Raw genomic sequence first — 26,290 nt, 5'->3', positions numbered from 1 at the left:
TTTGGTACCGGTACCAAAATATGGATATCGGGACAACACTACTCACTCCACAGGTATGCTTCATGGCAAGTTTACTGACAGATATAAGAACTTTACACTACTTTATATTAGAAGTGGCAATAGCGGAGGATGAATAACAACAAGATAGATGAAAAGAAGAAGCTTATCGACTACGGTGACTACAAAGGCGAAAGCGTGCAAATTTTCAGGATTTATGCAGATCTTAAATACAGATCAGCAGGTACCAGAAGGTAAGAAAAGTTGCTTCTGCATAATATTGCGAAACAAAACGCCAGATAACATGTTTTACCTTATACACACACCATAATAATACTCGTATGTTGAAACACATCAAGCGGTGTGGCTTCATAGCTTACCAAAGTCGTACTAATGTTACGTCTCAGACTCTTGCCACCTCACATCCATCTGTGCACTCCAGTGAGAGCACCGCGGGTGTTCCCTTTCCGCTGAGGGTGCGCCTCCGCACGGCTGCAGAAGATCTGCAATCAGCGCACCTTCCCCTGATGAGCGATCAGCCTTCTTAAGCCGGCGCAACCTTCGTTCCAGTGCCAGAACGTAGCTACATGTCGCAGTACTATACCCTCCGTCGCCTTGGAAGTGAGCTGTGCGTCTCACTTCCCTGGACCCCCTCTGGATTCTGACTGCCTCCCTCGATTCTCGACCCCCGCTTTGGACACGGACCTCTCGACGTCTCTCTCCGGCCCCACGGACCTCCCCTCCCGCTTGTGTTACGGACCTTCTTCTGCCTCGCCCCTTTTGGACTTGCCTGCTTCCTCACTCAACACGCACCTTCAACAACCCCCGGTAACAATAAGTTAGACACCACACATAGTCACATAGCGGTTTAACTACACACTCAACTTCCTTGTATTTAATAAACACTCCTCTCACTATCGACGCCCCTGTCTGAGTGCCCTCTCCTTCTCCATAGTACAACTAAAACATTTTGCCGTGTGTAATGTTCTATATTTTCAATGGAACATATAACATGTTGGTGTTGTTTACTTCAGCCATATTGCCATCATAGTGCAGTCTACACGTATCTCTTATGTTTGACTGCCATCTACCTAGGGATGATGTTTGATAAGAATTTATCGAGTTCGAGCCCATTATCGAATCCTCTTATCGAACCGATTCCTTATCGATTCTCTTATCGAATCCAGATAGGTTGTTGTATATGGAAAAAAACACAATATTTGGTTTAACAAAAGCTCACTTTTATTTTATAATAAAAAAATAAAATAAAATAAATAAATAAATATTGACTGTTACCCCCCTAAAAAAATTAAATAAATAAATATTGACTGTTACCCAAAGTATATTAAGTGGGATTTTTCAGAAAAAGAAATATAAACAGGAACACAAAAACAACCTGTCTCTGTGATCACTATAGGTGAATAGCCATGCCTTGAGGCGTTTTTTCCGGTCCATTATTTTTGCTGCTTGTGTGACATCACAGGAAATGACGTAGCTCAGTCTAATGACGTAGCTCAGTCTAATGACTGAGCTACGTCCTTTCCTGTGATGTCCCACAGGGCATTTCTTGTGGGACGGGATTCGTTCCCAGGGATTCGAATAAAGAACCAACTCTTTTTCTTTACAATAGTGGCCTCGATAACGGGAACCGGTTCTCAAAAAGGGATTCGAGTCCATGGAATCGGTTCTTTTCTTATCGAACAACCGGGAAAACCGGTTTCGAACATCATCGCTACATCTACCGGTCACACTTACAGTGTTTCCCACACATTCATGTATTTGTGGCGGCCCGCCACGAAAGAATTACGTCCGCCACAAATTTTTAAAAAATTAAAAAACATTTTTTTTGTGTGTGTCCTGTCCAGCTTCTCAGGCAAATCATATAGTTGATGTAGATGCCCATATAGGCTGTTCAGATTTACTTTACAAAAGAGAAGTGTAGGATACTTCTCTTGTTGCCTTATTTGTTTTTGACCACTACTGTTTTCTGTTTATTTGTTACTGACTGTGGCAGGACACCTCTGCCTCTGTTTCACTTTATGTTGCTGGTAAATAATATGGTTGTAGTAGTAGGCTAAAGTTAAAGGATTTAGTATGCACTAATTAAAGGGGCAGAGCTTTAAGAGACATTTTAGCTTTTATATTTTATAAGATATATTTTTTGTAAGAACCACAATTAATAAATACATTTCAGTGAATAACTTATTGTTCAAATCTGTATATAAATATGTACATAAAGTGTTGTAATTATATTGTAAAATGGATGAATGGATGGACGTTTAAAACAAAACTGTTATTATTAATTAGTAAGTATACATTTTTTTAGCCTTTTTAGAGAAAATCCTATCATTGTAGTAAATTATGCAAATTACTCGATGATGTCATGGTGACCACGCCCCCACCGCCACAGGTATCTTGGCAGTTTATGGGAAACACTGCACTTATTACCAAATAAAATTGCTTCGAGGTTGGTAAGCACAACCAGAACTATTCCGTACATCAGGCGCACCGGGTTGTAAGGCGCACTGTCGAGTTTTGAGGGGAAAAAAAAGGATTTTAAGTGCGCCTTATAGTCCGGAAAATACGGTACTTATCTGGTATTTAAAAATAATCTTTTCGCACGACCTCGCCTCTACCTTGCATCTTGGCTTCCAACTATCCGATCATAGCTATTCACATCACATCACCAATTTGATCAATACAGCGTTAATAAGAGTGTTTACAAATTCCAACACATAGTCAACTGTCTTCAGTTTTTATTGAGCATAAACCGATTCTACATGAACTCCACTTGGATACAGGACGTGCTGATCATCCGAGTAGGAACTTTACCTCTCATTTTACCGTTCAAACCTTACTCACAATTACACGTTCACTTTTTCTTTATCCATCATTCTCATCCCTACAGCTTCTATTGCACAAACGTTCCACATTCGCAAGCCTTTTCAGTCTCGTCTCTTTCCGTTCCTTGATTTAAAAATGCTCTGTAAAAAAAAAAAATGTTTCAGGATCTGATTGCTACTTCTGCTTGTTTCTCAACATCTAGTAGAAGCGATGAAATGGTCAAGGTCCATCTCAGCAGTAACAGAATGGTTGAAAATGTCGGACTACAGTGGGAGCCAAAATCACATCGAATAAAGACTTAAGCGGTTCGGTGGCGACAAATATTGCACAAGCTACAAGTAGAAATGTATGGAATGCTTCAGAACATCCTTTAGTAGTGTGTGTTTTTTTCCTTTTTTTCCCGCCGGGAGTTGGCGGGCGGCCGAGGGTGGAGTCGGCTCTCTTGGTTGCTTTGTTGGGTCTGCTCCTGTCTGTGGCCATGCTCCCCCCACCCCAGCAGACGATGGCGTGGAACACCGCAGAGGCCACCGCAGTGTATGTTTTTTTGTTGTTGTTTTACTTTTGTGGCTGTGTGTAGAAGTGGCTGGTTGCATCAGCTCTGCTCTTTTAATGTCTTTAATGTCCTTTTGAGGTTTCCCTCTTACACACATGTTTATGTGTGCTATGTCTATGAGGTTTTTTTTCTTCCTTGGCCCAGGCTTAGACAGATTTTTTTTTTCTTCTCACCCCCCTTCCCCCGCGTTTACCTGTTTCTCACCTTTTTTGTAAGGGGCGCCGGAAGTTGGCAGACCCGTCAGCGATCCTGTTCTGTCTCCCTGTAATGTTTGTCTGCTCTTGAATGGGATTGTGCTGAAGATCTTAATTTCCCTTCTGGGATTATTAAAGTATTTCTGATTCTGATTCTGTGTTTGACATGTATGCCAGGTGTGTACTGGGTGTGCGTGTGTTTTTGTGTAGCGTCTTGTCTAAAGAAGAGCACATTTGGAAGTTTTTTTCTCAGTTCTGCTGGTGATCTTCACTTGTCGACCAGCGGGACCCTTTTGAACAAAGAAAAGACAAAAGGAAAAACTTAATTTTGTGGTGTTACTATCTAATGTTTTTTTTTTACATGTTGACATTATTTTACGATACAGGTGGTATAGGGCAGTGGTTCTCAAATGGGGGTACGCGTACCCCTGGGGGTACTTGAAGGTATGCCAAGGGGTACGTGAGATTTTTTTAAAATGTCTCTCAAAAAGAACAGTGAAAAGAAATACAACAATGCAATATTCAGTGTTGACAGCTAGATTTTTTGTGAACATGTTCCATAAATATTGATGTTAAAGATTTATTTTTTGTGAAGAAATGTTTAGAATTAAGTTCAGGAATCCAGATGGATCTCTATTACAATCCCCAAAGAGGGCACTTTAAGTTGATTACTTCTATGTGTAGAAATCTTTATTTATATTGAATCACTTGTTTATTTTTCAACAAGTTTTTAGTTATTTTTATATCTTTTTTTTCAAATAGTTCAAGAAAGACCACAACAAATGAGCAATATTTTGCACTGTTATACAATTTAATAAATCAGAAACTGATGACATAGTGCTGTATTTTACTTCTTTATCTCTTTTTTTAAACCAAAAATGCTTTGCTCTGATTAGGGGGTACTTGAATAAAAACAATGTTCACAGGAGGTACATCACTGAAAAAAGGTTGAGAACCACTGGTATAGGGTATGTTTAAGTATACGGCAGGGGTGTCAAACTCATTATAGATGGGGGGGGGGCACATGGAGAAAAATCTACTCCCAAGTGGGCCGGACTAGTAAAATCACGGCCCGATAACTTAAAAATAAAGACAGCTTCAGATTGTTTTTTTTGTTTAAAAATAGAACAAGCACATTCTGAAATTGCACAAATCATGTTTTTTTTTGTTTGTTTTTTTTACAATTACCTGTTGCGGTTAATAGTATATATACTTTATTTGTCGTTATTTATATTTTCGGAATAAATTATGTGATAATGTTGGTGTTTATTTTCAATCTATCAAGATTTAAAAAATGATATCAAGATCCAATTACAGTATGTTATTTATGTAGTTTGATCATTTTCCTTGACTGGTGCACTAACATCATGTGGTTTATTTTATACATATGTAGCATCATCTACAAAGATACAACAAATTGCTATGGTGACATCCATTGGACACATTTAGGACAGCAGTTTCTTTCATTCAAAAATTTTAGGTACATTTTTATACTTAGCAAACTCGTCCCGCGGGCCAGATAAAACCTGTTCGCAGGCCTTATGCGGCCCTCGGGCCGTACGTTTGACACCCCTTGTGTACGACAACCTCTGTTAAAAAAAAATAAAAATGGAACCTATAGAGCAGAGGTCGGCAACCCAAAACGTTGAAAGAGCCATAATGGACCAAAAATACCAAAAAGAAAATCTGTCTGGAGCCACAAGAAAATGAAAAGTCGTATATAAGTGTTATAATGAAGACAACACATTATGTAAGTGTCTATACTAGCTATATTAGCCTACTATCAAAATGACTGTGTCGCAGGCTGAAGCAAATCTTTGTTGACAGAAATGTTGACATTTAATATTTATTCTACACATTTTTACAACATTAGAAACCATTAGTAAATCAGCCATGACATCATGTCCTTCACAACTTTTGACCACGACTGCACATAATTTATACCCCTGCTGTAGATCAACTTCAGATTTGTTTGTCATTTATGTTTTCATGGTTTTATTTGTTTGTTTAAAGTATTTTTTTGTCAAATACAACTTTAAATATGCAATATTTTCCACAAAAAATGATTTCAAAGTGGATTTTTTTTAAATGTAAAGTATATTGGAGACTGGAATAGGTCAATAATTCATATAAACATTGATTTTGATTCATTATTCATTTTTGAGCAATGACAGCTTTAAAGAAACAAACAGCCTGCATTTTTTTCTTGTTACATTTCACCTGTTTGCTCTTTCATTCTTCTTTTTTTTGCTTGTGTGTTTTTTTTTTAAATTCTTATTTATTTTTATTTTTTTAATGTTTTTTTTATTTTATTTATTTATATTTATTATTTATTTTTATTAATAGTATTCGCAGAATGTGCCGCAGGCCATTAAAAAATTAGCTGCGGGGCCGCAAATGGTCCCCGCGTCCCACTTTGGACACCCCTGGCTTAGAGGCCCAAAGCTTATACATGGGCATGCCCATATAAGTACGTATGGCAAGCATTGACGTCAATGCCAGCCCACTTTTTAAAAATATACTGTAGAACACAGCGTGCAGAGCCATCCAAAACATTAGGGGCCCTATTCTCCTGTTTGTGCTCAGGTGTTTTTCTACGCCCTTAAAGTTACGCACGCTTCTAAATTTAAAAAGAGGCCATATCAATCCAGGCAGTGTTTGTCATGCGCATGTGTGTTGTCATGGCGATGCAGTAAAATACAACACTTACCGGTTTCCTGCTTGATATCTGAAGTATGTCCCGTGCCAACGCCAAAAAGGACTACAAAATTTGGCAAAATGGTGAATGTTAGTCATGAAGAATTCAGTCATGGCTTAAAGGTGAAGTGCACTGTTTTTTGCCCAGTATTCACAATCTTATGTAAAACAATTTTATGTATGTGTTTTTATTTTTTTATGCATTCTAACTTGTAACATAGGACTCGTACTACACGGCTAACGATGTAGCTAATGGGATTAATTTATTGCACCCATTGGGACCTCGAAAAAAACATCCAAAATAATACTCGATTTTCATCTTGTGACCTGAATAATAACCAAATATTAGGGATATTGTTAATATAAGAGCTAACGCAGAGGAACTACTTTTAGTGGCGCTCTGATCTCAGAAGTGAATATTGACTACAGAGCTGCTGCATCGCCTCTGAGTTGGTAAAAATTTGTGCTGGATTATAAATCATACATCACACTTGTATAGTGAAATGTTGTGGCCATAAATGGAGAAGTTGGTCAACTTTGGAATTCAATTCAGCCCTGAAGACATTGCAAGAAAGACACGAAAAGATGCTTGTTTGTGTACAATTTTTACCTTTTTATCCAAGAATCGATACCGGTACCTGTTGTCAGTACTTTTGCGTGTGTTAATATTTATTAAATATTTTTTAAGATACAATCTTTTTCCTTATTGCAACATTTAAAAATTAGCTGATTATGATCACCTGCAGTCCTGTTGTTTTATTATCATCAGATTATCATTTGCAAGTATGACATTAAATTGCAATTACAGATGCAAGTCCAAGACGTTACATGGCGGTAATTTTTCGTTGCGCCCTAAAAGGTGTTAATAATATAAGTATTGTACTTACTACACACCAGCTGTCTGATTCTAAGGAGCATCTTAGTTGTAATATGAATAAACAAATTCGGAGGTGTTGAAATTGCCATGTAAAATCGCTAATGCCAAGCATGTCTATAGCAAAGTCAATGTATATTAGCATCAAGCTAGCACAATTATGTAAAAGTGGAGCCTACCATTACTTACGGCTTATTTAATCATTTACTTTGTTTGGAGAACTGAAAATTGCAACATTACCGAGAGGTAGTTTGGCTGACTCCGCTCTCGGTGCTGCTGGAGTGATCGCCAAATGCCGAAGTGCACTTGAGAGTCGGCAACCGGGCGTGATGTCACGCGCAACCCATTTACCGTAGTATAGCACCATTAGATTTTACGTGAATCGATTCGGTCGGTGTTAAAAAAAATGTTTTTTTTTTTTTTAAGTACAAGATTCGGTACCCATCCTTGCTTAGGAGTGAGGATTATGATATACTCTTCTTCTAAACGTATTGTGCAGAAAGATAGAAACATGCCATTTATCAGCATCCCAGTGAGGGCAGACATCATATAGTAAGTGATTATTTTATAATGTTCGTAGTTTGTATATTTTGTTTAGCACTTGGCAATAACGAGAGCTGGATCTGCTTATCATTCTAAAACTAGTAGATCATCCTCGGTATATTCAGGCTCAAAAATGTAAGTTCCTGGACCATAATTTGTCCCAAAATAGTCATTTTTGTCGCTTTAATGAAGTCAGCCGTGATTAGTAGTGTTGTTGTTGAAGGGAATAGCCAATGTGATATGTCTGTGAAATCAATGCGCAAAATACGTACATTTTTAAATGTCATTATGAATGTGCTTGTTACTACATTACATGTATATTTATGTCTATAAAACATTAATTGAAGCTTTTCGATGTTTTTAGAGCACTTTATAGGCGGAATAGATCGGATCTCATTACATGCATTGTTTGCTGACTCTTGCTAGCATTTATTTATGATTTAGAATGCATAAAAAAAGAAAGACGTGTGTTCTTGTCTTAAATAAGAATTGTGAATGATAGGCCAAATAAATAAAAAAAGTGCTGTTCCTTTTTAAAGTCGATGTCATTGCGGCTCACCTCCTCAACGTTAATACTTGACTTGGCGCTGGTTTCAAAGAACCTGATGCCGTGATCCTTCGCCAGCTGTAAACAACACAAACAGGGCATGAATCCCCTGAACCAGGATGTGACGATAATCACTTCCTGTTGCTTATCTGGAGTAAACAGAAAGTTGAGCCATCATGCTTCTTATATAAATAATCCCTGCCTATATTTATCATACAGCCAAGAAATGTTCTTTTATTTCCAACGCTGCATTTTCTGCCGGGGTCGCCTCACCTTTTCTCCCGTCTCCTTGGTAACTTTCCGCTTCGCCTCGATGTCGCACTTATTGCCGAGCAACATTTGACTCACTCCTGCAGATGCATTCTGGGGGGAGAGAGGGGGGGTGAAAGTGATTGATTAGGTGGGGTTGAGCTGCATTCAGATGTCTGCAAACAAACAAGACAATGGCTTTTTCAGGCAAAATGTCAGCTTTCAACTCCCCTTTTTGTCTTTATCATTTATTTACTGCATCTGCAAAGTCCATCTCCTAACTTTACTATTGCAAAACATCTAGCCTATTCTTTCCCTGTTAGAAAAAGGTAATATGTGAACATGTTAAACACAGGAAGTGAACAGACAAAAGACTTAGAAATGTGGTTAAATATTAAATCTATAATCACGATTCTAAATCGATCCATGATTTAAAAAAAATTTTAAAAATAAAAAAAAGTCAATAAATAAATAAAAATAAAAACGGTTTTAATTTTTTAACTTTTTTTTATCACAATGAAACATTTTAAATACATTTTTAGGCCATCTTCATGCTACCAGAAGGAGCTTTTTTAACCTGTAATCTGTTTTGAAAAAGTTTTATAACAATTATTACAACAAAAAGGGGTGCACCTTTTGCAGCTATTACAGCTTCAACACTTCCGGGAAGGCTGTCCACAAGGTTGTGGAGTGTGTTTATAGGAATTTTCCACCATTCTTCCAAAAGCGCATTTTGTTATTGTTCATCGAGAAGGCCTGGCTCTCAGTCTCCGTTCTAATTCATCCCAAAGGTGTTCTATCGGGTTGAAGTCAGGACTCTGTGCAAGCCAGTCAAGTTCATCCACACCAGACTGTCATCCATGTCTTTATGGAGCTTTCTTTGTGCACCGGTGCACAGTCATGTTGGAAGAGGAAGGGGCCCGCTCCAAACTGTTCCCACAAGGTTGGGAGCATGGAATTGTCCAAAATATTTTGGTATCCTGGAGCATTCAAAGTTCCTTTCACTGTAACTAAGGGGCCAAGCCCAACTCCTGAAAAAAAACCCCACACTATAATTCCTCCTCCACCAAATTTCACTGTATTTGTTGCACAGGTGGTATCCTATGACAGTTCCATACTGGAAATCACTGAGAGCGGCCCATTCTTTCACAAATGTTTGTAGAAACAGTCTCCATGCCTAAGTGCTTGATTTTATACACCTGTGGCCGGGCCAAGTGATTAGGACACCTGATTCTGATCATTTGGATGGGTGGCCAAATACTTTTGGCAATATAGTGTATGTAGCAAGCTACTCTTGCCGTGGAGCTTGTAGAAGTGTAGCTTGCTACAATTCCCCGGGAAAGCTTCCTCTGTAGCTTAGTTACATTTAATCGAGAGTAACTTGTAGCTTAGCTTACTACATTTTCCAAGTAGCTTGCCCATCACTGCTTCGTGATAATGATGACGGCAACAATACAATTGCATATGCAACCCATGTTGACATAAATGGCTGCACAGTATGCTAGTGATCAGCACACTGGCTGCACAGTCAGGAGACTGAGGGTTCAAATCTCTGGATTGGTGCTTGAGGAGTTAACAGTTTTTCGGCATAACGAGGACTGGCCTAAATGGGTTCCACTGTAAATATGTTGGTAGCTACAAGAAAATGAGTCAACTTTAAGACAAAACCAGATGCAGCATTTTTCACACAACTCTTGCATTGGACCTCATGAGACGTTATATACCTTTTTTTTTTTGCTTCATGAATCATTTGTTGCTGTAGCTTCTGCACAAATGACTCTAGAGCAGTCGGTGTGAAACGTACGGCCCGAGGGCCGGATCAGGCCCGCGAACAGGTTTTATCCGGCCCACGGAATGAGTTTGCCAAGTATAAAAATTAACCTGAAATTTTTGAATGAAAGAAACAGCTGTTCTAAATGTGTCCACTAGATGTCGCAATAGCAATTCTTTGTATCATTTCAGATCAGTGGTGTCAAAGTCAAGGCCCGCGGGCCGAAGGAATTATCTATGGCTATGGATGATATTTGATTAGTATTAGAACCCATGTAGTATTATGACCCCATCAAGTCATAAAAATGGGGTCTCACAATACATTTTTGGGGTCCCACTTTTTTTTGTAACTGTTTTGAAAACAAATGATAAATGTATGCATTATCCTGTTATCTCTCACCTTCTATATTGTGTTTTGGGAAAATGTTGTCATAAACTTTTCATTTTAAAAAAAAGGTAACACTTTAGTATGGGGAACACATATTCACCACACTGCAAAAAGTCACTGTTCAAAAATAAGAAAAAAAAATACAAAAATGAGGGGTATTTTATTTGAACTAAGCAAAATTATCTGCCAATAGAACAAGAAAATTTGGCTTGTCAAGACTTTCCAGAACAAGTCAAATTAGCTAACCTCAATGAACCCAAAAATACCTTAAAATAAGTATATTCTCACTTATAACAACTGTACCACTATATGAGTACATATTTTCTATTGTTTCATTGAAAATAAAACAGCAAAATCCAATTGGCTGTCATCTGTTTTAATTATGAGACACAGTTGTGTCAAAGTCATGAATTTTTTTTTCATGCTTTAAATAAGAAATTATTACTCAAAAAAAGTAGTTTTATACTTGTGAGTGTTGATGACACAGCTTTGCAACAATTGATATTTTAGTTTCAAGCATGTTTTACTCAATATAGGTCATCAAATCTCAGCAACAAGCTGTAATATCTTACTGAGATCATTTAGGACCAAAACACTTAAAACAAGTAAAACACTCCAACATAAAATCTGCTTAGTGAGAAGAATTATCTTATCAGACAGAAAATAAGCAAATATCACCCTTATTTGAGATATTTAATCTTACTTAGATTTCAGTTTTTGCAGTGCATTAATTAGTTGCTTATTAACATGCAAATTAGTAACATATTGGCTCTTAGTCATTATTAAGTACTTAATAACGCCTTCTTCTGCATGACCTTATTATATAACCAGTAAGCCATTAACTAAGAGTCTTCCCTAAATAACCTCAGAATTATTGCTTATTAGTAACCCTAACCCTAATATGTTCCCCTAGGGTCCAAATAACTCTAAATGAAGTCTTTGTTACTTTAATAAGCAACTAATAATGGTGAATATGTTCCCCATACTAAAGTGTTACCAAAAAAATTATACCATATTTTTCGGATTATAAATCGCATGTTTTTTTCATAGTTTGGCCGGGGGTGCGACTTATACTCAGGAGCGACTTATGTGTGAAATTATTAACACATTACCATAAAATATCAATTCATATTATTTATCTAATTCCCGTAAGAGACGAGGCGAATGTCAGCAATCGTCACACACACGTCAGCAATCGTCACACACACGTCAACCAATAAAAATTCGGCGGGGGCGGGTCATGGCAGAAGTGCATTGTGCGTCATGGCAGAAGTGCATTGTGGGTCATGGGATGCTACCTGCTACTACGTCCGTAGCTATAAAAATGGATAATTTCGATATTGGCGGTAATTCATAAAAACTGAGAAGGGCTGAACAAAAATGGCACCGAAAAGGAAATCATATACTGCAGATTACAAGCTGGACGTAGTGAAATATGCTGCAGAAAACGGCAAGAGGAAGCGGCGCATACCTTTGGAGTTGGCAGATTTGTTTAGAAGCGACACAGAGGAAGAAGATTTCCTCGGATTTAGCGATTAGGAGTGACAGATTGTTTGGTAAAGGTATAGCATGTTCTACATGTTATAGTTGTTTGAATGACTCTTACCATAATATGTTACGTTAACATACCAGGCACGTTCTCAGTTGGTTATTTATGCCTCATATAACGTACACTTATTCAGCCTGTTGTTCACTATTCTTTATTTATTTTAAATTGCCTTTCAAATGTCTATTCTTGCTGTCGGCTTTTATCAAATAAATTTCCCCAAAAAATGCGACTTATACTCCAGTGTGACTTATATATGTTTTTTTCCTTCTTTATGGTGCATTTTCGGCTGGTGCGATTTATACTCCGGAGCGATTTATAATCCGAAAAATACGGTACTAAAGAAAACATTTTTATGCATATGTAAATGTGTTCAGTTATAAACATTCATTCACTTTCTTCTTTCCTTCATGGATCTAAACTTTACCGCTGCAGGTATTTTTTTCTATATTTTTTTGGTAATATTTTCAGAATGTCTTAGTTCTATTTTTGGCCAAAGTAAGACAAAGACAACAATCTGAAGTTGTCTTTAGTTTTTAGTTTTAATGCCATGATTTTGATAGTTTTGCGGCCCCTGAGCTAAAATGAGTTTGACACCCCTGCTCTAGAGAGAGTAAGATGTTTGTAGTACTAGCAGTGACTAACGGCCAATACTCAACTGAGGAACAAAGCCAGAGCTGTGCAAATATTTTGACTCGGGGGCCACATTGAGATAATAAAATGTGTCTGGGGGGGCCAAGGTGTATGTGTGTATAAGTTATATATACACATTTAGCTGTAAAATTCTGCTGTACAATATGTGTGTTTGGGTCCCTTTTTTTTTTACAGGAACACTAATACCAAAAGTCACAATGTCCGATAGAGTTCTAAAAACGTTAGGACAAACCACCTCAGAAAAACAGAATGTAATTTTACAGTTTTTTTACTGAATGAAACACCCAAAATTTACATAAAAATAAAGAAAGTGGGATACAGCGGACAATTCACTCAAAGAAAATGGGAGGACTCCTAGGGCCCTGTAATGAAATATCTTCATTGCAAAAGTCAATAGACTGGTTTGGTCAGCTGGTTAATGTATGAATTATTGTTATTATTATTATTTTATTTTTTTTATTATAAATGTTTTGTTATTGTTATTTAAATTTATTTTCATTTTGGATTTTCTCGTGTTCATGTAAGCGTCTCTCAATGGATGTGTGAATGTGTGTGTGAGTGGGGACGGGGGATTGTTTTGTTTTGTTTGTTTTTATTTGCTTTGTCTTGTGTGTTTTGTTTTTCCTCTGTTATATGTTTTGGCTGGTGATATTTTTGGAAAATAATTACTAAAAATATAAATAAAATAAAGAAAGAAAGTGGGATTTAATAATAATAATAATAATAATAGATGTTATTTGTAAAAGCACTTTACTTCTCTGTGAAGCGCTTTGAGTGTCTAGAAAAGCACTATATAAATCTAATCCATTATTATTATTATTATTATTTACATTGAACAAACAATCTCAAAGTGCTAGTGCTTTAAAAAAAAAACAAAGCTCGAACAACAAATAGCTGCCCCAACGAGTAAAATAAATAGTAAAATAAAATAAAATCTAGAACAGCCTAATAGCTAGAACTAGCACACATAAATCTAACAAAAGGCTTTTATTTTATTTATTTTTTTAAAGATGGCTTTTTAAGCCTTTTTTAAAAGCATCCACAGTCTGTGGTGCCCTCAGGTGGTCAGGGAGAGCGTTCCATAGACTGGGAGCTTGCGGAGCAGAAAGCCCGGTCTCCCATGGTTAAGGGCTTTGATTTACAATGTTAGAGCCATTTCGGACATAATTACACATATTTCTTACGTTTACATATCATGTTTTATTTTAAGAAAATTTGATTATACAGTAATAGCCTACAATAGTTTGGTATTTTGCTATATTATTGGTATATAGTTTAAAATATTGTCTTTCACTTCCTATCAATGTAGTTGTGCTCTATTAGTTTGCTCTGTTTAGACTGGGTGTCGTAAAGTTCCAGTAACTGTCGTAAACTGTCAGCAACTGCCGTAAATGTGACAATGTTTATGTTTTGAAAGGTCGAACAGGGCATGGAGCATCAACTTTTTTGACCGTGTTTTAAACGTATGCGAATTTGGCTAAGGACGTCCTCGCGCATCAATGACGTGTTTGTGCTAACGTCATCCGTATTATTTTTGCTATTCTTGTGAACGTTTGTCAAGAAGAAAAGTGGAAATAAACCCAGTCACTTTCTTATACTTTGGATCGGCGTCAGCCTGTTGTTATTGTGGGACGCAGGAACAGCTGATCAAGAGAAAAGCCACGCGTCAGAAATTTCACGCCCTGCCGGGGAAACGGCAAAGGAAGGTTAGTTGCCGTTACATACAATATTAACTATGAACAGTAAAACACTGAATATTAACAACAAATGAACGTCGCTCCTCTTTTACTTCTCAGACCAAGCAAAACAACAAAAAATGTTAAAAAAACCCCCAGCTAGATATGAATGCAAAGGGTAATAAACACCTACAATATAATATATTGTCACGTAAAAATCTGCTTCCGAATCTGTTTCTGACACACTCGTTTCGGGCTGGCTGCTCTGAAAAACCCCCCCAGCCCACTCTGGTTTGTTCCTCGTCTGAACTGCTGTGACATACACTACCGTTCAAAAGTTTGGGGTCAGCCAAACAATTTTGTGTTTGAGCCTTCATTTCTAAGAACAAGAATAGACTGTCGAGTTTCAGATGAAAGTTCTCTTTTTCTGGCCATTTTGAGCGTTTAATTGACCCCACAAATGTGATGCTCCAGAAACTCAATCTGCTCAAAGGAAGGTCAGTTTTGTAGCTTCTGTAACGAGCTAAACTGTTTTCAGATGTGTGAACATGATTGCACAAGGGTTTTCTAATCATCAATTAGCCTTCTGAGCCAATGAGCAAACACATTGTACCATTAGAACACTGGAGTGATAGTTGCTGGAAATGGGCCTCTATACACCTATGTAGATATTGCACCAAAAACCAGACATTTGCAGCTAGAATAGTCATTTACCACATTAGCAATGTATAGAGTGTATTTCTTTAAAGTTAAGACTAGTTTAAAGTTACCTTCATTGAAAAGTACAGTGCTTTTCCTTCAAAAATAAGGACATTCCAATGTGACCCCAAACTTTTGAACGGTAGTGTATATTACCGTAATATTTATTTATTTATGTATTTATTTGACAGGGACAGTACAATTAAACATTGCTACCCACAGGTAACCGATGTCAAAGTACATAGGACTTCGATCCACAGGCTAATTTGCAGCCTTTGTCCCTGGTTAGGCTTTTAAAAAAAAAGTTGAGAAAAGAGTAAAACACATACAACTGGATTAAGACAAGTACAAAAATAAAAACACATTGAAAATAATTGGCCCCATTTGTCCAAACTACACCCAGTTCTAGTGCTTACACTTCTGATTTTCCTTAAGCCATAATAACTCCTATAACACCCAAAAGCGCAGATTTCGACCATTTAAATACTTTTTACAGTTCAAGACTTACGGTCATTTAAAAACAGCACTGCACATCATAATGGCGGCGACAGTTTTGATGTTAACGATCTAAAAAAAATAATGAACGTTGAAAATCTTAAAGGCCTACTGAAACCCACTACTACAGACCACGCAGTCTGATAGTTTATATATCAATGATGAAATCTTAACATTGCAACACATGCCAATACGGCCGGGTTAACTTATAAAGTGCAATTTTAAATCTCCTGCGAAACTTCCGGTTGAAAACGTCTATGTATGATGACGTATGTGCGTGACGTCAATGGTTGAAACGGAAGTATTCGGACCCCATTGGATCCAATACAAAAAGCTCTGATTTCATCGCAAAATTCCACATTATCCTGGACATCTGTGTTGGTGAATCTTTTGGAATTTGCTTAATGAACAATGAAGACTGCAAAGAAGAAAGTTGTAGGTGGGATCGGTGTATTAGCGGCGGACTACAGCAACACAACCAGGAGGACTTTGAGATGGATAGCAGACGCGCTATCCGATGCTAGCTGCCGACCGCATCTATGATCGGGGGAACTCCTTCGTCGCTCCGTCGATCGCTGGAACGCAGGTGAGCACGGGTATTGATGAGCAGATGAGGGCTGGCGTAGGTGGAGCGCTAATGTTTTTATCATAGCTCTGATGAGGTCCCGTAGCTAAGTTAGCTTCAATGGCGTCGTTAGCAACAGCATTGTTAAGCTTCGCCAGGCAGGAAAGCATTAACCGTGTAGTTACATGTCCGTGGTTTAATAGTATTGTTGATTTTCTGTCTATCCTTCCAGTCAGGGGTTTATTTCTTTTGTTTCTATCTGCATTTAAGCCCGATGCTATCACGTTAGCTCCGTAGCTAAAGAGCTTCACCGATGTATTGTTGTGGAGATAAAAGTCACTGTGAATGTCCATTTCGCGTTCTCGACTCTCATTTTCAAGAGGATATAGTAGCCGAGGTGGTTTAAAATACAAATCCGTGATCCACAATAGAAAAAGGAGAAAGTGTGGAATCCAATGAGCCCTTGTACCTAAGTTACGGTCAGAGCGAAAAAAGATACGTCCTGCACTGCACTCTAGTCCTTCACTCTCACGTTCCTCATCCACAAATCTTTCATCCTCGCTCAAATTAATGGGGTAATCGTTGCTTTCTCGGTCCGAATCGCTCTCGCTGCATTATAAACAATGGGGAAATGTGAGGAGCCCTTCAACCTGTGACGTCACGCTACTTCCGGTACAGGCAAGGCTTTTTTATCAGCGACCAAAACTTTATCGTCGATGTTCTCTACTAAATCCTTTCAGCAAAAATATGGCAATATCGCGAAATGATCAAGTATGACACAGAATGGATCTGCTATCCCCGTTTAAATAAATAAAAATAATTTCAGTAGGCCTTTAATGGCCCGCATTTTGCCCAGGTCTGAACGAAGAACTATTAAAAACGTTTACTTAGTAGAAACCCAGCCTCACTTCTTTGATGCTCTTCATCCAGTTCTGTATGTTTTCGAAGGATTTCTCGTCAGTGATGTCGTACACCAGGATGATGCCCTGGCAGAGAGAGAGAGAGAGAGAGAGGTCAACCAGCAGTCGTCTAGTAGCCAGCACAAAGACGTCACGGCCAGGGCTCACCATGGCTCCTCTGTAGTAGGCAGTGGTGATGGTCTTGAACCTCTCCTGGCCTGCTGTGTCCCTGCACAAGGCAAAGAGGTCAAAACAACGTCTGACGTGCCTTATTTAAAATGGTGGCATGAAAAAACATGGCTGCCGAGAATGTGTGTGGACACAAACAAGTAAGTTGTACAATTCAGAACCCACATTAGGAGTTTTCTTACTTTCTTGAACAGTTTTTCTCTAATTTAAAAAAATGGGAATCGAACCATGGACCTTCTCACTGTGAGGCCCGAGCGCTAACCAAAATGTCCCCAAGCTGCCTTGTCACAAATACTAGTATCTGCAAAATGCCTGTGTTTCTGAGACACGTTAACAGTACATGAGGATTTCAACTTGAAAGTATTTGTACAACCTTTCACTGGACAACTCACAACATGGCCTTCCGCAACACTTTCCTTGGGCGGCATATAGCTCGGTTGGTAGAGTGGCCGTGCCAGCAACTTGAGGGTTCCAGGTTCGATTCCCGCTTCCGCCATCCTAGTCACTTCCGTTGTGTCCTTGGGCTAGACACTTCACCCACCTGCTCCCAGTGCCACCCACTCTGGTTTAAATGTAACTTAGATATTGGGTTTCACTATGTAAAGCGCTTTGAGTCCCTAGAGAAAAGCGTTATATAAATATAATTCACTTCACTTCCTTCAATTGAGCTATTAAAAATGAGCCGTATCTTTTAAATAGCTGCTCGTAACCAGTTCCAGCACACTTAACCACACATGTCGATGCAGTTTACAATGAAGCACATAAACATAAACACTCAAAGTCTAAAACCACTTGCCACAAATGAAAAAAAGAAACAGAAAGCATGTTGTTAGCCAAAAGGTAACTCTGTTAATGTTTTAACACAAACCAATTCAAATGTACAATCTACAAAATATTTCATTTAGTCAGAATGATACCGTACTTTTTTGAGTATTTGCATGCTTGTGACATTACAGTATGTGCAAATGCATTGTACAATTTGTCATTATTTTCACAGTCAAGTCATATGTTTATGTATTTTAACCATGGTAGTTTATAGGGGTGTGGGAAAAAATCGATTCGAGTTTGAATCGCGATTCTCACGTTGTGCGATTCAGAATCGATTCTCATTTTTAAAAAATCGATTTATTTTTTTTGTGGATTTTTTTTAATTTACTTTTTTTTTTTTTTAATTAATCATTCCAACAAAACAATACACAGCAATACCATAACAATGCAATCCAATTCCAAAACCAAACCCGACCCAGCAACACTCAGAACTGCAATAAACAGAGCAATTGAGAGGAGACACAAACACGACACAGAACAAACCAAAAGTAGTGAAACAAAAATGAATATTATCAACAACAGTATAAATATTAGTTACAATTTCAACATAGCAGTGATTAAAAATCCCTCATTGACATTATCATTAGACATTTATAAAAAAAAAAAAAGAACAATAGTGTCACAGTGGCTTACACTTGCATCGCATCTCATAAGCTTGACAACACACTGTGTCCAATATTTTCACAAAGATAAAATAAGTCATATTTTTGGTTCATTTAATAGTTAAAACAAATTTACATTATTGCAATCAGTTGATAAAACATCGTCCTTTACAATTATAAAAGCTTTTTACAAAAATCCACTACTCTGCTTGCATGTCAGCAGACTGGGGTAGATCCTGCTGAAATCCTATGTATTGAATGAATAGAGAATCCTTTTGAATCGGGAAAAAAATCGTTTTTGAATCGAGAATCGTGTTGAATTGAAAAAAAAAAAATCGATTTTGAATCGAACCGTGACCCCAAGAATCGATATTGAATCGAATTGTGGGACACCCAAAGATTCACAGCCCTAGTAGTTTAGGTTATCTACCGTTTCTTGGTTTGCAAGAGTTCACTACATTTACTACTATGATAAACTATTTTGGATTTTCGATGCTTTACTGTTGCCATTTAACAATTGCTTGCCGTAGTTTTTACGGTCATTTTTTGCAGTGTGTTTATGGCATTTGCGGCGTTTCCCCTTGCAATTTGTTTCATGGCGTTTGTGTATTTTTGGTTTTGGACCATTTCTGTGTCGGAGCGTGTGGCTGCGGGCCACCGTACATTGGATTGTGCAGGAGATCATGTCGTGTAAAGTGGAACCTCCATTTACGAACGCTTGTATTTGCCACCTTTTCGATTTACAAAGTATTAAATTTGCGAAGTATGTCTCTATGTAAGAGTGCTTCATTCATTCATTCAGCCTGCAGCATCCACTGTGATGATCCCAAGTACAGTAGCGTATTGAGTCGATACTACTATGATTACGTCGATATTTTTTGGCATCACATCTTTCGTTTAAAAAAAATTCTTATTATGTTTATAAACTCAGGAAATATGTCCCTGGACTTTGAATATGACCAATGTATGATCCTGTAACGACTTGGTATCGGATTGAGACCCAAATTTGTGGTATCATCCAAAACTAATGTAAAGTATCAAACAACAGAAGAATAAGTCATTTTAACAGAAGTGTAGATAGAACATGTTAAAAAAGAAAGTAAGCAGATATTAACAGTAAATGAACAAGTAGATTAATATTTCATTTTCTACCACTTGTCCTTAATATTTTTGACAAAATAATAGAATGATAAATGACACGATATGTTACTGCATACGTCAGCAGCTAAATTAGGAGCTTTTGTTTGTTTACTTACTACTAAAAGACAAGTTGTCTTGTATGTTCACTTTTACTTAAGGACAAACTTGCAATAAGAAACATATGTTTAATGTACCCTAACATTTTTTGTTAAAATAAAGCCAATAATGCAATTTTTTGTGGTCCCCTTGATTTAGAAAGGTATCGAAATAATTTTGGTACCGGTACCAAAATATTGGTATCAGGACAACACTAGTGTGTGGGTGTGTTGACAGAGCAACGCATATAGGACAGTTCAGTATTGTTGTTTTACTTTAGCTATTAAATAGAAAGTTGATCCATCACCCACGTGTTATATTTGTTTGATATACAGTACTATCACTATATGTGTATTTCACTTTGTGTTCAAAGTATACAAACCTTCACTAAATAATGGACTTTTGTCAAGGCTGGAACGCATTAGAATAGAATTGAATAGAATAGAAAGTACTTTATTGATCCCTGGGGGAAATTCAGCCCCACAGTTCGCTCACAATAGACAAGAATAATAATAAATAATATAATATAAATAATATAATATATATAATATATTTTATATAAATAATATAAATATATTCTACATATACTCTACTTTTTTTTTTTTTTTTACATTGTTTCTTATGGAGAATTGTGCTTCTCTATACAAACTTTTCTTTTCACAAATCCTGTTCAAGAACCATTGAACTTTGTACAATGAGATTCCACCATCAGCACAATTTACAAGCAGACATCATCACTTACCATACTTGCAGTTTCACTTTCTTGCCATCCACCTCAATTGTTTTTACTTTAAAGTCGATGCCTGGGGAAAAAAAAGATGGTGAGAAACAAACAATGACTGAAATACCTCACCATACACATACAGTACAGGCCAAAAGTTTGGACACACCTTCTCATTCAATGGGTTTTCTTTATTTTCATGACTATTTACATTGTAGATTGTCACTGAAGGCATCACAACTATGAATGAACACATGTGGAGTTATGTACTTAACAAAAAAAAGGTGAAATAACTTAAAACAAGTTTTATATTCTAGTTTCTTCAAAATAGCCACCCTTTGCTCTGATTACTGTTTTGCACATTCTTGGCATTCTCTCAATGACCTTCAAGAGGTAGTCACCTGAAATGGTTTTCACTTCACAGGTGTCATAGTTTTGATGCCTTCAGTGACAATCTACATTGTAAATAGTCATGAAAATAAAGAAAAACGCATTGAAATGAGAAGGTGTGTCCAAACTTTTGGCCTGTACTGTACGTGTACACACATAGTGCAGAGTATCATATTTAGGTCACAGTCAGCTGGGTGGAGACTGGTTGAAAATGACAGAGATTGTCATAAAGATAGGAATGAGTGTGGGTGGAAGAAGAGTTATATTGTGTGTGTGTGCGTGTGTGTGTTCTTGTATTTCTCCCCTTCTTGAGACATCAATAAGGAAAAGTACCTTCCAAATGAGAACCGGTGAACAAGTTAGGACATAAATCATGGTCCCAATATGGAAAACCATTGCATCCAATAGAGAATGTCTCATTTGCACCCCTGGTGGTGAAATCTATCAAAATTAGGGTGGTCCCAAAAAAGAGGGATTTTTCAAATTGACTGTGTGTCGGTTTTAAAAGTGCTCCCCCTCTGGCCAACATATGTAATAACAAGTGTGTGGAAGAAATTGAAATGCGCCCTCTTTAGCTAAAATTAATAAAACACAGGAAATAAATATGAATATAAAGACATACTGTATTAACTTGAAGTAAATAATGAAGATTAAAAACCAATTACAAACAAAACATTAAAAAAAAAATTCAATAACTAAAAGCAGTCTTTCTCACAGTGTCAACTTTTTTATTATAAAATTGGGAACAATTTCTCATATTCTTTCTGTTTCTGTAATATTTCAATATTTTCTCGTGAAATTACTTTTTATGTAAAATTACTACTTTTTATGTAAAAAAATTATTACTTTTTAATGCAAAACAGTGACATTTGTCAAAAAATTCCGACTTTTATCACAACATTGCCAATTTTTTTGTTGTTCTTGTAAAATACTGAATTTTTTTTAGTAAAATTATGACTTTTGTCATTATTTTGCCAAGTAAAAATTACGATTATTATCAGAATATTGCCAACATTTTAAAGTTTTCTTGTAAAATTGTGACTTGTCGAATAAAATTACGACTCTTTTCATAAAATTGCCAACATTTTAAGCTTTTTTTTGTAAAACTGCGACTGCTATTGAGTCAAATTCCAACTTTTATCATAACATTGCACAAACGTTCAGTTTTTATTGTCAAATTTCGACTTGCGTTGAGTAAAATTACGACTTTTATTAAAATACTGCCAAAATTTTAAGTTTTTCTTGTGAAACTTTGACCTTTTTCTTTGGTGAAATTCCAACTCATTTTTCACAACAAGCTTTTTCATATTTGCAAAGTATGTATATACTGTTAATGTTGTAAATATAAATCTTTATGTATCTAGAAAGAGTGTTCCTAAAGAGGTAGGCATTTTTCAGAGGTCTCAAGAATGTAAAAAAATACAAGAATGTGTGTGTGCAGTCAGTACATAGAAATGGGACATGAGAGTGAAGAGAAAAAAAATGATAGGCATGTCTAAACGTGTCAGCATTGTGAAGTTTCATGAGAAAAAGGTTAAAATAACTTTACCAATGGTCGAGATGTAGGTTGAGTTGAAATTGTCCTCAGCAAAGCGAATGATCAGACATGTTTTTCCCACGCCACTGTCCCCGATGAGCAACAATTTAAAGAGAAAATCATACTTTTTCGCCATATTTCACAGACACTCCCTTCAACAACGGACCAGATCCTTAAAAGTTGGCACGATTCCCTATTTGATACGTTCCCCTTTCGTTTTCTTTCTTGTCTAACTTGAACACCGGTCCACTTTGATCCCCCTTAGCGCCTCTCACTTCTGTCCGATCGAGAAATCCGCCGCATCCAAAGTTGACGTGGACTTCGCAACCGCCTTCATCGCCAGATAAAAGTGACCTTAGTTCCAAAAATAAAGATAGATCGTCTTTCAACCATTTGCAAACATACCAGAGTGTCTACGTGTGGGGTTTTCTCAGCCTTTTCTCCCCCTAAAAAAAACTTGTGTCGCAGTCAGCCCAGATTCTACATAGGGGGAGTGACTCTGGGGCATGCAGTACTCACATTGAACGCACGATGTCGCCACTTGACCATCTTTGGGCGATACAATAAAACTGCGGTTTAACTATTACTGCAATATTATCTGGTATTACAGAAATAATAGCAAAAATAGTTAGCAATGCACTTAATACGTCCGTGTACCTTCTGAGTTTGAGTTTATTTGGAACATGCATGCATACAACATGACACATCACAATTTCCAATTTCTCTATTCAACATGTTCGAAAAGGAGTAGGAAGAAGCAGAGCTTATTTAATCCTACCACTTTTCCTTTACATAGCAGTTGCTAACACTTTTGTTCACTGCCTGTTCGCAATTTATTCACAATATAATCCATAATAACAATAAAAATAAATAAATAATAATTGGTGAAGTAAATTATATTTCATATGATGAGATGAGTAAGATTATCTTGAAAATGAACGGATGGATGAGATGAATTAAGAATGTTTATCGTGGTTCATCGTCTTTGTACTTTGTAAACACTAAATTTGAAGAGTTTCTTGAAGTGGATCATAATAGTGCATTGTTTGATTTCTTTGCTTAATCTATTCCATAATTTAATTCCACACACTGGTATACTGAAGGTCTTAAGTGTTGTACGTGCGTACAAATGTTTTAAATGACATGTTTCTCTAAGATTATATTTCTCCTCTTTTGTTGAGAAGAATTGTTGTATATTCTTGGGTAGCAGGTTATAGTTTGCTTTGTGTATAATTTTAGCGGTCTGCAATTTCACTATGTCGTGGAATTTCAGTTTTTTTGATTCAATAAATAAAGGATTTGTATGTTCTCTATATCCAACATTATGTATTATTCTAAATGATCTTTTTTGTAACACCGTTAATGAATGAAGTGTACTTTTGTAGTTATTTCCCCATATTTCTACACAGTAACTCAGATGTGGTAACACTAGTGAGCAGTAGAGAATATGAAGTGATTTTTGGTCTAGAACATGTTTTGCTTTATTCATTATTGACGTGTTTCTTGCTACTTTATGTTGTATATTTTTTTACATGAGATTTCCAGTTCAATTTATCATCAACATTATACCTAGGAATGTGGTTTCATTTACTCTTTCAATTTCTATTTGACTTTCTCTTTTACTGTTACCAAATAGCATTATTTTAGTTTTACTGAGATTCAAAGATAGTCTGTTTTTGTCAAACCATCTTTTTAATTTGTTAATTTCTTCGGTTATTATTTGTATTTGCTTCTGTGTGTGCTCTCCTGAACAAAATGCTGTTGTACCATCCGCAAATAATACTAACTTTAAATCTTTTGAAACTTTACAAAAGTCATTTATATAGAGATTTGAAAAAATTTGGTCCTTAGTATTGATCCCTGAGGTATATTTAGCGTTTGTAGACGTGTGTTCGCCTAGCTTCTTGATTGCTTCCTGTTTGTTAAATAACTTCTAATCCAGTTGAAGACCAACCCTCTGATACCATACCGTTCTAATTTTTTGATTGAAATATCGTGATTAATTGTGTCAAATGCTTTGTTCGTTCTATTTCCAATTCTGAAACGCAAATCAAAAAACAAAATTAGGGCTGTTTTTAAATTTTTATTATATAAGTCAGATTTGAAAACACATTTTGTCCCACACATTTCACGAAGGGGGGCTACACAAAATTGGGTTGGAAAGCTAGACTAAATTTAGACTTGTATAATACTGTATAGCCACTGTCCATCTGATTGTCTAGTTAGCTAACATATTACCCCCCCCCCCCCCCCCCCCACCACACACACAATCTGGACTGTGGTCCTAACTTTTACCCCTGTTGGCTTTTACAATCAGCACCTCCAAGTCCGAGTCCATGGTTCTCGCCCGCAAAAGGGTGGAGTGCCGGGTTGGGGAGGATATCTTACCCCAAGTGGAGGAGTTGAAGTACCTCGTAGTCTTGTTCACGAGTGAGGGAAGAGTGGATCGTGAGATCGACAGGCGGATCGGTGCGGCGTCTTCAGTAATGCGGACACTGTATCGATCCATTGTGGTGAAAGAAGGAGCTAAGCCGGAAGGCAAAGCTTTCAATTTACCGGTCGATCTACGTTCCCATCCTCACCTATGGTCATGAGCTTTGGGTCATGACCGAAAGGACAAGCGGCCGAAAAGAGTTTCCTTCGCCAGGTGGCAGGGCTCTCCCTTAGTGAGAAGCTCTGTCATCCGGGAGGAGCTCAAAGTAAAGCCGCTGCTCCTCCACATCGAGAGGAGCCAGATGAGGTGGTTGAGGCATCTGGTCAGGATGCCACCCGAACGCCTCCCTAGGGAGGTGTTTAGGGCACGTCCGACCGGTAGGAGGCCACGGGGAAGACCCAGGACACGTTGGGAAGACTATCTCTCCCGGCTGGCCTGGGAACGCCTCGGGATCCCCCGGGAGGAGCTGGACGAAGTGGCTGGGGAGAGGGAAGTCTGGGCTTCCCTGCTTAGGCTGCTGCCCCCGCGACCCGACCTCGGATAAGCGGAAGAAGATGGATGGATGGATGGATGGATGGATGGCTTTTACAATCTTTATCTTCATCATTTATTTCAACTTTATGTTATTCAAGTATGACATTTTTAAATTTAATCAATTTCATTGACAAGCAATTCTATTATGGTCATACTCTTGTTTGCTAGCAGCTACGATTTCAGTACTATTGAAGATCGTCGCTCCTTCAACTCTGTAGTAATAATATTTTCACAAAATACAACCAATAAAATCTTACTTGTGAAAAGTAATCCCCCGATTCCTATTTTCAACAGTCCGCTCATTTGAGCAGGAAAACGCTGAACACCAGCCCGGCATCTTTGTTTTCTACCTGTCAACTGTCAGTTTAGGCTGCTTGCCGGCTCCTCTTCACCCCTTCAAGATGGCGGCCGAATTTCTCGCGTCACAGCAGCCAATGCTGCGTCTACTTATAAGATGTCTATGGTTGTGCTAGCCTCCTTTGGCTAGTTACCTAAACGTTTAATGCTAAAATTGCTAAAAAAAAAAAAAAAAAAAAATTTTGCAAGCCTCGCTACCTGTTCTTGTTAAAACACAATTACACCCACATAGTTATGTTTTACTACTTTAGATAGCGGTCCTGTCACAATTC

At 37.4% G+C, this 26,290-nt stretch overlaps 1 protein-coding gene across 2 annotated transcripts; it reads right to left on the bottom strand.

Annotated features, from left to right (window-relative positions):
* Positions 1-2,736: 2,736 nt before the first annotated feature.
* Positions 2,737-26,018, bottom strand: rab13 (RAB13, member RAS oncogene family). Of its 2 annotated transcripts, none has more exons than XM_062029636.1 (8): positions 25,919-26,018; positions 20,788-20,848; positions 17,359-17,419; positions 17,200-17,277; positions 8,523-8,612; positions 8,262-8,327; positions 6,299-6,349; positions 2,737-3,878 (listed from the first exon to the last, which is right to left on the bottom strand). In XM_062029636.1, exons 1-8 carry the CDS (start codon positions 25,962-25,964, stop codon positions 3,807-3,809), a joined length of 525 nt encoding a protein of 174 aa, XP_061885620.1. In that variant the 5' UTR covers positions 25,965-26,018; the 3' UTR covers positions 2,737-3,806. The 2 variants fall into 2 exon arrangements, with proteins under 2 accessions (XP_061885620.1, XP_061885619.1); XM_062029635.1 differs by lacking the exon at positions 25,919-26,018 and adding an exon at positions 22,706-23,172.
* Positions 26,019-26,290: the final 272 nt, after the last annotated feature.

This window comes from Entelurus aequoreus, linkage group LG20, assembly GCF_033978785.1.
Source record: "Entelurus aequoreus isolate RoL-2023_Sb linkage group LG20, RoL_Eaeq_v1.1, whole genome shotgun sequence".
Classification (NCBI taxonomy): domain Eukaryota; kingdom Metazoa; phylum Chordata; class Actinopteri; order Syngnathiformes; family Syngnathidae; genus Entelurus; species Entelurus aequoreus.
Note: the sequence above shows the minus strand (reverse complement) of the source record. Positions and strands in the feature narration are given on the sequence as shown.